We start from the raw sequence: 14,413 nt of genomic DNA on the forward strand, positions 1-14,413 counted from the left end.
TTTCAACAGTAAGGGAACATAGTTATGACCTGGACCTTCTGGCGGGGGTCAGTGCCCAAAAACCTGTATGGGACTCCAGAAAGTTCTGCTCTCAACCCTATTTTGAAGTCGAGTTGCACATTGTTCTACAATTATTTGAGTTAATAAGCAGCTCTTTTCAAACATGATTATGCCCTTCCAAGTTTAAATACACTAGGCTTAATGAAAGTCATTGACCTCATCTCATTTCTCTCCTGTTATATTAAGATCACTTTCAGTAAAAGGTAGAAGCTTTTGAAGTGGTGAGGAGGAGGAACAGAAGGGACATAGAGCAGATGGGGGCTGAAAAAGTGGGGCAGAGAAGAGAGTGGCTTCTCTTTGGCAGAGTGCCAAGGAGAAGCCCTATCTGTACAGCACTTTTGTGCCTGGGGCCTTAATGGCTGCAACCTGAGCCTCAACCTAGTTTGCTTGTGGAGCCAGAAGAGAAGCTAAAAACCTTCAGTTAACCAAGCCAGACACCAAGAAAGTTAAACCGAAAGAGAACCCCCCAACCCCCGCAAAAAAAAGAAGTAAAGTGGGTTAAAGTGATACCATGTTAGCACAGAAAGAGAACATAAGGGTCATCTAAATTCATCTGCCCCCTCTTCTATTTCAAGGTACAGAAACTAAGGCACAAGGGACCCCGTGCCCTGCTCTTGATCACCTGGTGCCAAGCCAGGTCTAGAACTCTGTTCTCTGGGGTCACAGGCTGGCTCTTCATCCCCTAGAGAGACAGTTCATCTCTGTGCACCTGAGCCCATTGTGTTTTGGAGTCAAAGCAAATAAAGGCTCAAACACCAAGACTGTTTTGCAGACCGGCTGCAGTAGATATGGGGGGAGGAGAAACCTGCTTTAAATTGCTTCAAGCAAGTTGTTTCTGCAAAGGTGTTGACTTTTTTCTTTCAACTTCCTGGTGAGCCACTACAGCCTAAGCTGTTGTTTGTCATTATGCAATAATTCAGGAACTAACTCAAGATTCTTCTTTTTAAGTTATTTGTTTAGTTAGAGACAGAGTCTTGCTCTGTCATCCAAGCTGCAGTGCAGTGGCGTGAACACGGCTCACTGCAACCTCTGCGTCCCGGGTTCAAGCAATTCTCATGTCTCAGCCTCCCAAATAGCTGGTATTACAGGCTCGTTCGCCACACCCTGCTAATTTTTGTAATTTTAGTAGAGACAGAGTTTCACCATGTTGGCCAGGCTCGTCTTGAACTCCTGGCCTCAAGTGATCCGCCCGCCTCGGCCTCCCAAAGTGCTGGGATTACAGGCATGAGCCTCCACACCTGGCCTATTTATTTATTTTTAAAGTGGCTGCTCTTAGAAAGGCATACCATGTTTCTGGATGGGAAGGCTTATTAATTCACCCTAATTTAATGTATAAATTTGATGCAATCATAGTCGCAGTCCCAGTGGAATTTTTTAACTTGGTAAGATGTTCTAAAATTAATATGGCGGTCTAGGCAAGTAAGAATATATAATAATACTGAACAAGATTAATGAGAGAACTTGAATTACCAGGTATTGAAACACTGTAAAGCCACAATCACGTAAACAGTATGTTATAACCATGGGAATAGAGGTCTGTGGCACAGCAGAAAAAATGAAAAAAAGAATAACTGTATTCATAAAAATTTAAGTGTGGAGTCACTGGGGGAAAGGATTAAATATTCAATAAATAACATAGGAACAACTATTTGGAGAAATGTAAATTTATAGCCTTATCTCTTGCCATATACCAAAATACTGTTTAGATTTGATTAAAAAATAAAAATGTAAATAAAGAAAGGTTAAGACCAGGCGTGGTGGCTTATGCCTGTAATCCCACCTTTTTGGGAGGCCCAGGTGGGTGGGTCACCTGAGGTCAGGAGTTCCAGACCAGCCTGGCCAACATGGTGGAACCCCGTTTCTACTAAAAATATAAAAATTAGCATGGTGGTATGGTGGTGGGCGCCTGTAATCCCAGCTACTCAGGAGGCTGAGATGGGAGAATGGCTTGAACCTGGGAGGCACAGGTTGCAGTGAGCCGAGATCACACCATTGCACTCCAGCTTGGGTGACAAGAGTGAAGCTGTCTCAAGAAAAAAAAAAAAAAAAAAAGTTAAAAATCTATAAGAAAATAAAAATATATCTATTTAATATAAGTCTTTTGGGAAAATATTTCTCAGCATAATACTAAAACTTAGAAAACAGGATGTTTCTGTGTTTGACCATTTAAATACTAAACCTTTGACATTTAAATAAAAAGAAAAACTAAACAAACCAAAACCTTTTTGTTACAGGATTAGGTCTTAGATATTTTAAGATATATTAAAATACAGAATAAAGTTCCTCCTGGATTCTGTTCAGTGTTTAACTAGTCCTGGCCAGATGATGGGGAGGAAAGGAGAGGGAGCTGTGTGATGGGCAGGCAGAGAGTTGGAAGGTGGAGCCAGATCTCGCTTGGCCTGGGATTGCTGCCTCTCCTGACAGTGCATCTTATTATAAGGGGGAGTTGAAAGCAGAAGGGGAAACAGCACAGAAAGGATCTGTCTGGCCTTTACAGTTATGTGACCATGGCAAGTCCTGCCAGTCACTCAAAGCTCTGTGAGCAACGAGTTGGGGTACCCCAGCTGAATGTGCTTTAAAAACAGCAGTGTGGCCAGGTGCAGTGGCTCATGCCTGCAGTCTCAGAACTTTGGGAGGCTGAGGCAGGAGGTTCAGTTGAACCCAGGAGTTCGAGGTTGCAGTGAGCTGTGATCATGCATGCCACTTCTTTCCAGTCTGGGTTAAAGAACAAAACCCTGACCCTGAAAAATAAACAAATAAACAGCAATGCCATTTATTCTAGCTGGTACACCCCTGATGCCCAGTGTACGAGTTCCAGGTAGGCTTCTTTCTCATGCATATGCATCTGTCCACATCCTTTCGTTTGTTTGTTTTCTTTTGTTTTGCATTCCCCAGATTATGTAGGAAAACAATAAAGTTCATAAGTAATGTTTTGTAGACCACTTTTATAGGAAAATTTTCCTTTAAGATCTCATTAGAAAGGAAAAGCAAGGCCGGGCGCGGTGGCTCAAGCCTGTAATCCCAGCACTTTGGGAGGCCGAGACGGGCGGATCACAAGGTCAGGAGATCGAGACCATCCTGGCTAACATGGTGAAACCCCGTCTCTACTAAAAATACAAAAAACTAGCCGGGCGAGGTGGCGGGCGCCTGTAGTCCCAGCTACTCCGGAGGCTGAGGCAGGAGAATGGCGTGAACCCGGGAGGCGGAGCTTGCAGTGAGCTGAGACCCGGCCACTGCACTCCAGCCTGGGCGACAGAGCGAGACTCCGTCTCAAAAAAAAAAAAAAAAAAAGAAAGGAAAAGCAAGTAGCCTGCCACCGAGTGCCTGTGCCAGCACAGTTACACCGTGGAGCGCCCGGATAAAGCGGCACTGAACGCACTGCAGCCTCCTAAGTTCAGAAAAGAAAGCTCATTAGCATCTACACTGAAGACACTCCTGTTCTTCACAGCTTTAATGATCACCGTTCCTATTGGGTTATATTTCACAACTAAATCTTACATATTTGAAGGCACCCTTGGGATGTCCAATAGGGACAGATATTTTTATGCTGCTAGTGTTGCAGTGGTCGGCGGCCATGTGGTGCTGGCCCTCTTTATGTATGTGGCCTGGAATGAAGACTCATGACAGTGGTGTGAAGGCAAACAGGATTAAAGTGAACATCACCTTTTGATAGCATTAAATTCTTTTTTTAAAATGATATATGCTGGAGGGGGGACATCTGATTTTAATAAAGTTGAAAGAACATGTTAAAGTCAGTCTTAAGGAGTCACGTTTGAGTAGTGTAAATTTTGATCCTCCTAATATGTTGGTTTGTATATTCAGTTTTAACTATATAAATCTCATTTGCAAATGAGAATTTGGAAAAGTTAAATTAGTTATAAATACATATGTTTATTACAAAAAAAAAAAAAAGCAAGTAGTACTGAGATTTCTTCAAGGTCAAAAGACTCAGGGCAGTTTCTTCTGAATGTAGTTTGGGGGCTGGAGACAGAAATAGGAAGCAGTAGAATTGCTAGGTCAGATTGGAATTTTAAGAGTTATTGCTACACCGCCTTCCACAGAGATGCTACCCACTTTTAGTCCCCCAATAATGTCAGAGTGTATTCCTGACCACACTTTAACCACCACACTCTGGCAAACATTTTGATCTGTCAGTCAGCTAGGCCTTCTTGCTATAATCATAATTTACATTCTGTGATCATGACTGAGGGTATCATTCTGTCTGTTACAAGAGTTACCTGAATTTCCTTGTCTGGAAACCATAGAGCAATTTAGAGCTGGAGCAGACCTTAGAGATGAAGTCCAGCCATTCAGCCTACAGCCTGTGACCTGTTTGACTGTCATAGTTGCTTGGGTAGTTCAGGACTGACAGGACTGGACACCAGGTCTCCTGTTTAGCATGGAAGCTCTCTGGGTGAATGTAAGACAGGACCTGTCAAGGCCTCTGGCAGAGCCTGGGGTTTGAGTCTAGAACCAGGAAGTCTGGAAACTGCAGGGCAGTGCTGTAGTGCCTTGGCTGTGAGGCAGGGTGCTTTACCCTCCCTGAACTCCAGGCACTTCATCTGTAAAATGGAATTAATACTAGTTTGGTTTTTTGTTGTTGTTGTTGTTGTTTGCCAGGGTTCTGAGGATTAGGGTTAATGTGTATGAACTAGCTGACCCAGAGAGGTTCACATCTGTTCTCATCCTCCTCACGTTTGGGTGTTCTGTTATGTGACTCTGTCACTCATGTGCAAGCTCCAAGGGAGACTTGAACGAAAGTTCTTAAAAACAGAAGTAAAGCACAGCAGGGTGTTGGGGAGGGCATCTCTGTGGGGCCTCCAGGTAGCAGGGGAGGACGAGCAGAGTGTGCTTGCTGGGGACCCTCTGCTGCTGTGTCTTCACGCATCCGCCACTTAGTGCTGGTGCTCCCACCCCACCCACTGCCTGTGGGTCAGCTCTCAGTGTCTTAGTTATCCTTCTGAGATACATATATATATTTTTTTAATGAGACAAGGTCTCTCATCTGGGTACAAAGTAGTTTGGGGGGAAAAAAAGAGATAGGGTCTCTGTCATCCTGTGAGTGACAGAGGTGATGACATGTGACATGTCAGTGACTCATGTCACTATCACTTTAGGCTAGAGTGCAGTGGCATGATCAGAGCTCACTGCAGCCTCACATTCCTGGGCTCAAGCAATCCTCCTGCCTCAGCCTCCCAAGTAGCTAGGACTATAGGCGTATGCCATGATGCCTGGCTAATTTTTTAAGTAAACGCAGGGTCTCGCTATGTTGCCCAAGCTGGTCTTGGACTCCTGGGCTCAAGTGATCCTCCCACCTCAGCCTCCCACAGTGCTGGGATTACAGGCGTGAGCTACTGTGCCTGGCCTTTCTGAGATATTTTATGCATAAAGAGACATCACACCTACATTGCCTCCCCAGGATCTGAGAAGAAAGTCCACTTTCTTTGTCACATTCTGCTTTTTGGAGTTTTTCTTCTAGTAGGTTCCCTTTTTCAGATTTGTTTCAGGAGATGTGAAAAGGCTCCAGACTGCAAAAGGAAAGGCATCATGTGTGCTGGCCAGGTTGGGTCATGAGACCCGCTCTCAAAGCAGGAAGGAGCAATGGTAAGAGAGAAGGGAGGGGAGTTGCCGAAAGCAGGCTATTTTTTTTTTTTTTCTTTGAGACAGAGTCTCACTCTGTTGCCCAGGCTGGGAGTGCAGTGGCTCGATCTTGGCTCACTGCAGCCTCCGCCTCCCGAGTTCAAGCAATTCTTCTGCCTCAGCCTCCCGAGTAGGTGGGATTACAGGCATACGCCATCACGCCTGGCTAAGTTTTTGTATTTTTAGTAGAGACAGGGTTTCACTATGTTGGCCAGGCTGGCTTGGAACTCCTGACCTCAGGTGATCTGCCTTCCTCATCCTCCCAAAGTGCTGGGATTACAAGCGTAAGCCACAGTGTCCAGCCCCAAAAGCAGGCTATTTTCAACACAAAGCCCACACAATCACCCACGCACCCTTCCCCAGGTAATCTTAAGGTTGCCAAGGTTTGGTTTTGTTTGTTTTGGAATGGGGGTGGTTATTTCACTGTCATTCATGGTTCTCATCCCTGTGCTTAACCAAAGAGAATAAGATCAAATGCTGTGCTGGGTCCAAGGGCAGGGGTTGCCACAGTCTTCCCTTTTCAGAGGCCCTCTGCAAGCTAGAAGTGCTCATCGGCATTGGCTTCCTGGACTGCCTATGCAGGTGGAGGGGCTGGAGAGGCATCTGTAGTGCATTTTTCATCACCTCTGGTTATCCATTTGCCTGCCCTTGCCTGCCCAGTTTTAGTTAAAAATACAGTGGCAATTCTAGTGGCTCTAACAAGTGAGGGAAAAAGTTAATTTTTACAGGCCTCTGTTCTACCGACATTCCAGTGTTTCTCCAGGTATGGCTCCTGACCGTCTGTGTGCATTTACCTGGATGCTTGGTGAAAATGCAGATTCGTGGCCTCCCCTCCACTCTTGGCCTTCCAAATCAGAATCTGAGAGTGAAACCCAGAAATACACATTTTCAACAAGAATCGTAGGGGTACATTAAAGTTGAGGACCCCTATTAAGCCGTGCTGTTGCTGTCTTTCTTTTCCTTTACTCTGTGGTCTCCCCTCATCTCCTCTTGTCACCCCTCCTTCCCGCTCACCTGTTTGCCCCCTCCTTCCTTTGTCTTAATGCTGAGGGTCCGGAGTGGCTTTTTGAACTATTCTTTGAACATATTAAATTGCAGTCCTCTGGAAACTCAGCTAAGAAGAAAAGAAAAGTGTATATTTCTTATTGCCTTGCTTGTCCCCATTTAAAAAGCCAGATAAAAAGCTGTCCTCTTCAAGCACCAGTTTTGGGAAGTGCATCCTTCCCATGGAGGCATCCCAATTGCAGCTGCTCTTCCAATGTACGAGATGGACCTGGGCTTGGAAATGCCCTTCTCTAAGGAAGCATTGCTGGTATGACATCCCAGGGAAGTCAGCTGTCACCAGGCCAGAATAGACACTGGCCTGGATATCCTTGCTGGAAGGGACAGGTGGTGAAGGCATTTGGGGAAGATGAGACCAATGGGACAGGAAGCAGTGGGGGAGCTTGGGGTGGCAAAGGGGAGTGTTTGCATGGAGTTTGGGCAGGTGCCACCAGGGACCTGAACCTCTGCTTTTGTCTTTACAGTGACCAAAGGAAGAAACCAAGATGAGTACAGAGGTGAGTTCTTTACAAAGACCAGTTTAAGGGATGCTTTTCTTACTGTGTCCTTCATTTCTCCTTTGCAGGGTCTCCATTCCCTTTCAGAAACATCAGCACAAACTTGAGAACACTTCCCCTCCAGTCTACTGATGTGCACGTGGTTCTGAGTGACGCAGGAAGAACTAGGCCCCTCTGAGTTCTTATCTGTGTCTGTCTGGCTTCATTCAAACTTACCCACTGCAGCTAATCCTGAAACAACACTCCTAGTTCTGGCTAGTAGTGGGGCATGGAGGTTGCTGGGCCCAGATCCCTGCTTTGTGTCATTCTGGAAACACTTTGCATTGTCTCCTTGGTGCTCTCACTTTCAGTTCTTTGATGCATGGAGATGTCTAGCTCCTCATCCCTTTGTTTTTTCCTTTTGTTTCATCCATCAGCCCCTTCCTCTGTTCACTCCCTTCCAAGTGGAGCCTAGACCTTGGGGTTCATCACTTCAACCACTGCTGTGCTGATGCCCACTATGCTTTTCCCACTTGTCCTGTCCATCCACACGGCAAACACAGAGGCCGTCCCCACAAGAGGGGGGTCTTTGGTGAGTGGCACAGCCTTGTGCTGTTTGCAGCTGGCAGATGTCTCAGCGTCCTTATCTGGTGCTCAGCACCACCCACCAGGCCCCCTGTCACTCTAGGCAGCTCCTTGCCAGTGTCCTGAACTCCCAGCTCCAGGTTTCATCCCTCTCCCTAAGCTCTGTCCTCCTCAAAGGTCCCCCTCACTCTTAGCATCAGGATCCCTTTTCATTTTACAGAGGAAAATGTAAACATTCCATCTGACATCATCTCCCTCCATTCCTGCCTCTCCATTAGTCCTATTCCTCCTGTCACAGTGCAAGGGATGCTTGTCAGTGAGAGTTCCAAGTTGTGAACACCAGAAAGCCTGAGTTAATGTGCCTTTTTCCTGGAAGTCCAGGTGAAGGGCAGGCCTCAGGGCTGGTTGATCCTGCGGCTCAGGACCTCCTCAAGGATCCAGGAGCTTTTCACCTCTCTGCTCTCCATCCAGCTGTTGGTTACATCCTAGGGCAGGTGCCCATGTGGTAGCAGGATGGCTGCAGTGGCAGTTGGGGCCACACATGTTCGCATTCCCTTTCATCAGCACGAAGAAGTGGCTTCCGGCCACTCCTTCAGGGGAGTGGGAGCCTTTTTTTGAAGCCCCATCAAATGCCACCTTCGGTCTTATTGGCCAGAATCAGGTCCTGGACCATAGTGTGTCTGAGGAGCAGGGATTTTGTGTCTGGCTTCAACTACTCAGGCCCATCCTGGAGCAGCTTCCCCCATGCCCCAGGGCTGGGTATGGAAAGGAGAAAGGGGTATGTATCCCTCTCTGGTATGAGACATTCCTGGTCCATTTTCATGCTGCTATAAAGAAATGCCCAAGACTGAGTAATTTAAAAAGGAAAGAGGTTTAATTGACTCACAGTTCAGTATGGCTGGGGAGGACTTAGGAAACTTAACAGTTATGGTGGAAGGCAAAGGGAAAGCAAGGCACCTTCTTCACAAGGTGGCAGGAAGGAGAAGTGCTGAGTGAAGGGGGAAGACCCCCTTATAAAACCATCAGATCTCGTGAGAGCTCACTCACTATCATGAGAACAGCATGGGGGAAACCGCCCCCGTGATTCAGTTACTTCCACCTGGCTCCTCCCTTGACACACGGGGATTATGGGGATTACAATTCAAGACGAGATTTGGGTGGGGACACAAAGCATAACCATATCACCTGGTGATGGTGTACCCTTCTCCTGCTCTGAAACTGCACACTCCTGCCTGCTCAGACCTTGTGCCGGCTCCTTAGTTATCTCCTTTGCCATCTGCATCATTAACCTAATTCCCACTACCTCTTTCTCGTCGATATTTCAAAATGCTTTCTTCAGAACAAAACAACACCTCACATCTTGTCAAGTGACTGTTATCCTATCTTTCTCATCCCCTGCAAGGCAGGCTTCTCGAAAAAGATACCTGCAGTTAATTTCTCCATTTTCTCTTCCCTGGGTCATTCTCAGCCTGTTGCGGTCTGGTTTCTTTTCCCATATTATATACTGAAATGAGTCTTGTCAGGGTCAATGATGATCTCTGCAAATTTTATAAAAATGTATCTTGTAATAATGTAGATACATGTTCATACCGCAAAACTCAGACTACAGAATGGAAAACAACCAAAAGTAAGTCTCCCTATTACGTTATCTCGACCAGCCCTGCTCCACTTGGGGCTGACTTCTGGTAACCACTTTCTTGTGCCTCTGACCTCCTTATCTGAAGGCCCCTGTGGCTCACCCTGTGGCTTGCTCTAATTCTTAGGGTCTTTTAAGTTCTAAAGAAACAATGGAAGCTTTGCATTAATATTAAGCTTATACACCCTGGTCCAGGAGCAGTTCCATCAGTCATCAGTGATCTCTTCTGTCCTCTTTGATGGCTTTTCCTCTTAACCTTGTAAGAACATTCCTAGACTTGGGTCCTCCTTTGCTGTTCCTTACACACACACACACACACACACATATATATATATATTTATTTATTATTTTTTATTTTTCTTGTGATAGAGCCTCACTCTGTCACCCAGCCTGGAGTACAGTGGCGTGATCTCTGCTCACTGCAACCTCTGCCTCCCGGGTTCATGCCATTCTCCCACTTCAGCCTACCAAGTAGCTGGGATTACAGGAGCACCACCACACCTGGGTAATTTTTGTATTTTTAGTAGAGATGGGGTTTCACTATGTTAGCCAGGCTGGTCTTGAACTCCTGACCTCAAGTGATCCTCCCGCCTCGGCCTCCCAAAGTGCTGGGATTACAGGCATGAGCCACTGTGCCTGGCTGTTCCTTACACATCTGTCTCTTGGTGTCAGACCACCTTCTCCCTTCTCTTTTCTGTCCAGTCCCACTGCAGTCTGACTGTGTTCTCACTGCTCTACTTCTCAGGGGAAGGTACCAGTGAGCCCCACATTACCAAATTTTGCAGAAACTTTTTCCTTAAGCATTTGACACTATTGACCACACTTTTCTTGAAATGTCCCCTTGATACCCCAGGCTTTCTTCCTGTTTCTCAGACCACTTCTCAGAGTCTCTCTTAGGCTCCTCTTCTCCCTACTCCTTGGGAGTCTGTTTCCCAGCACCCTGCCTGCTGCCCTGGGAGCTCATCTGCTCCCACAGCTTTTCTTGTCAGTTGTGTGTTTGGGAAAGTCCCAGATGGATCTGTTCACACAGGTACCTCCTCAGCTCCAGACATGTACGTCCAGCAGCCTGTCACTCATCTCAGTCAGAGCTGCCACAGGGACCCCAAGCCTGTTATAACTCAGGCTGGACTTGCTGCTTTCACTTGCCCCAAATCTGCTCCTCCTCGAAGGGCCATCCATCAGCCTGGCGCTCCAGTCCCCTCACTGTTCCCACACGCCAGCAGCCAGTGACCAAGGCTGTAAATCCTGTTATTGCCTTGATGTAGTCACCAAAATTTATGTGACACCACACTGTGCCAGACTCTAGACCTGGCTTGATGTCTGTAATGGTAAAAATGTAAGTGTGGTACTCATGCTCATGGAACTTACCACTAATTGGGACCACCATAACTTTCCAGTCTGTCCCTTCCTTACCCTACTTCCTGCCTCCTCATCACTTCCTCACTAATTCTTTTCTTCTCCTTTGCTTTCCTCACCCTCCTCTAGGCCATTCCCTCTCCCTTTTAGAAGGCAGGGGGAAGAGACCTCAGGCACAGGGATGGTCTACATGCCCAGTTCCTGACACATTGCCTCTATTGCGCTGTGCAAGGCTCTGCTCTCAGACTTACTTATTTTTTATTCCTTTTTTCTCCATCCCCGTTCTCACTCTGCCAAAGACAACTATTCTAATGAATTGTTTTTCCTTTTTTATTTATGTATGTTCAATGAAAAATTTTGTTTTTGTGCAAATACCTTCTAAATTTATATACAGTAAGCTGGGTGCCGTGGCTCATGCCTATAATCCCAGCACCTTGGAAGGCTGAGGCAGGCAGATCACCTGAGGTCAGGAGTTTGAGACCAGCCTGGCCAACATGGCAAAACCCCATCTCTACTAAAAATACAAAAATTAGTCAGGTGTGGTGGCACATGCCTGTAATCCCAGTTACTTGGGAGGCTGAGGCAGGAGAATCACTTGAACCCAGGAGGCAGAGGTTGCAATGAGCCAAGATCGTGCCATTGCACTCCAGCCTGGGCTACAGAGCGAGACTGCCTCAACAAACAAACAAACAAAAACATTTATATGCAGTAAAATTGCCTCTTTTTTTTTTTGGTGTACAGGTTTACCCATTAAAACACATGCATAACCATCACCCCAGGATGTCAGGATGCAGAACCTCACCCCAAAACATTCCCTTGTGTTTCCCCTTTATAGCCACAACCTCCCCTTGCTACTGACCCCTGGCAACATATATCACCTCCTGTGTGATATACTTTTTTTTTTTCCTGAAACAGTCTTACCCTTGTCACCCAGGCTAGAGTGCAGTGGTGTGATCTCAGCTCACTGCAACCTCCGCCTCCCGTTTCAAGCAATTCTTCAGCCTCAGCCTCCTGAGTAGCTGGGATTATAGGAGTGGGCCACCACGCCACCTAATTTTTGTTTTTTTAGTAGAGACAGAGTTTTGCCATGTTGGCCGGGCTGGTCTTGAACTCCTGACCTCAAGTGACCTACCTGTCTCGACCTCCCAAAGTGCTGGGATTACAGGCGTGAGCCACGGTGCCCAGCCTGATATACTTTTAATGTATGTAATTGCATTTTATATCATTTATATCTCATTCTTCATTTTTCTGCATGTTCAACATATATAGTTAATCTGCTACACAGCAGCCCAGAAGTCAATTGCTCTAAGTCACAGGGGGTTAAGGGGCATAATGGAGATCTAAGCCCCAATGCTTTTGACCCATTAATGCCTTTGTTCTTGTCTGTGTCCAGCTAATCCCGTCCATCCAGTTCAAATGTCCTTTGTACTGCACAAACAGTTTTCTCAGAGTCCTCTCTCGGGAAGTCATACCTCCCTCTTATGAATTTCCATTGCGCTTTATGTGTCTTTTCTTTTGTTACCTTCCCCTCCCGCTTTGACTGTAGCTGTCGGGGTTCCTCGCTCATCTTAGCATCCCCATGGCATCTGGCTTGATGCGTCATGCATAGCTTATCTTCACTAAATGTCTGTTGCCTAAATGATAGGATGATTCAGAGACTGTTAAGTAATCTAATGCAATCCACAGCTTGGGAGGGTCAGTGAAAATGTAGAGGAAGGAAATCATATGACAGAAATTTTCAAGCAAAACTTGTTGTGGCCTGGAGACTGGCTGGAGGGAGAAAGCACAGAAGGACCATCGGCCACAGTCAGCCTTTGATCTCAGGATATTTGTTAAATGCAGGAATCACTCCAAGCATTTAAAACTGGGTGTTGGCTGAGCGTGGTGGCTCACGCCTGTAATCCCAGCACTTTGGGAGGCCAAGGCAGGCAGATCATGAGGTCAGGAGATCGAGACCATCCTGGCTAACATGGTGAAACCCCGTCTCTACTAAAAAATACAAAAAAAATCAGCCAGGCATTGTGCGGGCATCTGTAGTCCCAGCTACTCAGGAGGCTGAGGCAGGAGAATGGCGTGAACCCGGGAAGCGGAGTTTGCAGTGAGCCAAGATTGCACCACTGCACTCCAGCCTGGGCGACAGAGCAAGACTCTGTCTCAAAAAAAAAAAAAAAACTGGGTGCTGCCAGGATTCCTAGAGCTACTGGCTTTTGCCCACAAGTTCAGAGGACAGCCCGTCAGGAAGGGTGGATAATTGGAGTTTAGCACAGAGCATGAAGATCCAGAGCGCAGTGGGACAACCAGGTTGAAATGTCTTGGGAATGCGGCTTGGAAGAGAGGATGGCCCCCAGCTCAGGATGCTTGTGGTCTTTGACATAGAGGTGGTCATGGAAACCCTGAGAATGAGGGACCCCCATACTCTGGGGATATGGGGGAGAGAGAAGAATAGAGGGATGAGGATTGAGCTTTGGGAAATATACACCTCTTGGGCAAAATGAAGAAAGAAAGTGAAATGTGAAAAGAAAACCTTGGTGGCATGAGGTGAGAGAAGAAAGGAAGGAGTGAGTTTGAAGAAGGTCCAGGTAAGGGTTGTCCATGTCTGAAGTCCAGGAGCATGTGGCTGAGGAAGAGCCCTTGAATGTGGTGACGAGAAGGTCTTGGATGACCCATGGTGAAGCAGGGAAGCATGGGAGTGAAAACCAATTGCAGCAGGGCCAGGAGCACTTGGGGTCATTGGATGGGGCAGGGCAGGGACAGGGGCAGCAGAGGATGCTGAGCACTGTAGAGGGAGCCCCAGGAAGGGAGGTAGGAGTGAGCCAAGGCGCTGTACACTGCAGAGTTCTCACCTTCTTGGAGCAACCCTCTGATATTTATGTCTGTTTTTAGGGGTTGTTTATATTTTAGATACTGAATACATTTGTGTGATTCTAAACTTTAAAGAAGAAAAAAAGAGAAAAAGATTTTCTATGAGAAGCCCTCTTCCCTCCTAGCCCTGTTTCCCAGCCACTCTGTTTTTCATGTTCCCAGCAAGCGTGTCGCCAGTTTCAGCATTACAGGTTTCTGGGCTGTCCTTTCAAAGAGATCCTAAAGATAGACAGTATGTTTTCTCTTTGGCTCCCACCCCTCCTGTTACTACACAGACTGTAGCATACAGTGCACACTAGCCTGTCCTTTGCTTCTTTCACCTGATAATCTATCTTGGAGACCAGTCCCTTTCAATAATAAAGGGCTTCCTTGTTTTTTTTTTTTTTTTTTTTTATAGCCGTGTAATACTCTATTTCACAAGTCTATCATAACTTTCATAGCCAGTCTGTTATAATGACATATAGACTGTTTCCATCTTTTGCTTGTTATAAGCAAGGCTGCAGTAAGCCTAAGTCACTTGACTTGTGTAGCTCTGTAGGACACATTCTTACAGTTGGATTTACCAGAGCAAAGGGCATTTGCATTTTAATTTGTAGTGAGTATTTCCAAGTTGCTCTCCATAAATTAGGTTTTTCTCTCCCTCCTGCAACATATGAACATGCCTGTTTTCCCAGGCCAACCAATGAGTTGTCAGACTTCTTTTTAATTCTTGCAAATAGTGGATGAAAATGACTAG

General features: G+C 46.3%; 3 protein-coding genes across 3 annotated transcripts in view; 2 read left to right on the plus strand and 1 right to left on the minus strand.

The window, feature by feature from the left end:
* LOC126950193 (cytochrome c oxidase assembly factor 1 homolog) overlaps positions 1 to 14,413 on the minus strand; it is a 171,321-nt gene that overhangs the window by 127,749 nt on the left and 29,159 nt on the right. The gene's annotated exons all lie outside the window — the stretch shown is intronic.
* Positions 1 to 14,413, plus strand: part of UBE2D4 (ubiquitin conjugating enzyme E2 D4 (putative)) — a 210,591-nt gene that overhangs the window by 30,730 nt on the left and 165,448 nt on the right. The window lies entirely within an intron of this gene.
* BLVRA (biliverdin reductase A) overlaps positions 1 to 14,413 on the plus strand; it is a 44,830-nt gene that overhangs the window by 5,992 nt on the left and 24,425 nt on the right. Inside the window, exon 2 of the mRNA XM_050783434.1 lies at positions 7,227 to 7,259. Coding sequence (XP_050639391.1) covers positions 7,248 to 7,259 — 12 coding nt within the window. The 5' untranslated portion in view covers positions 7,227 to 7,247. The remainder of the gene's footprint in view (positions 1 to 7,226; positions 7,260 to 14,413) is intronic.

Source organism: Macaca thibetana, chromosome 3, assembly GCF_024542745.1.
Source record: "Macaca thibetana thibetana isolate TM-01 chromosome 3, ASM2454274v1, whole genome shotgun sequence".
NCBI classification, from domain to species: Eukaryota; Metazoa; Chordata; class Mammalia; order Primates; family Cercopithecidae; genus Macaca; species Macaca thibetana.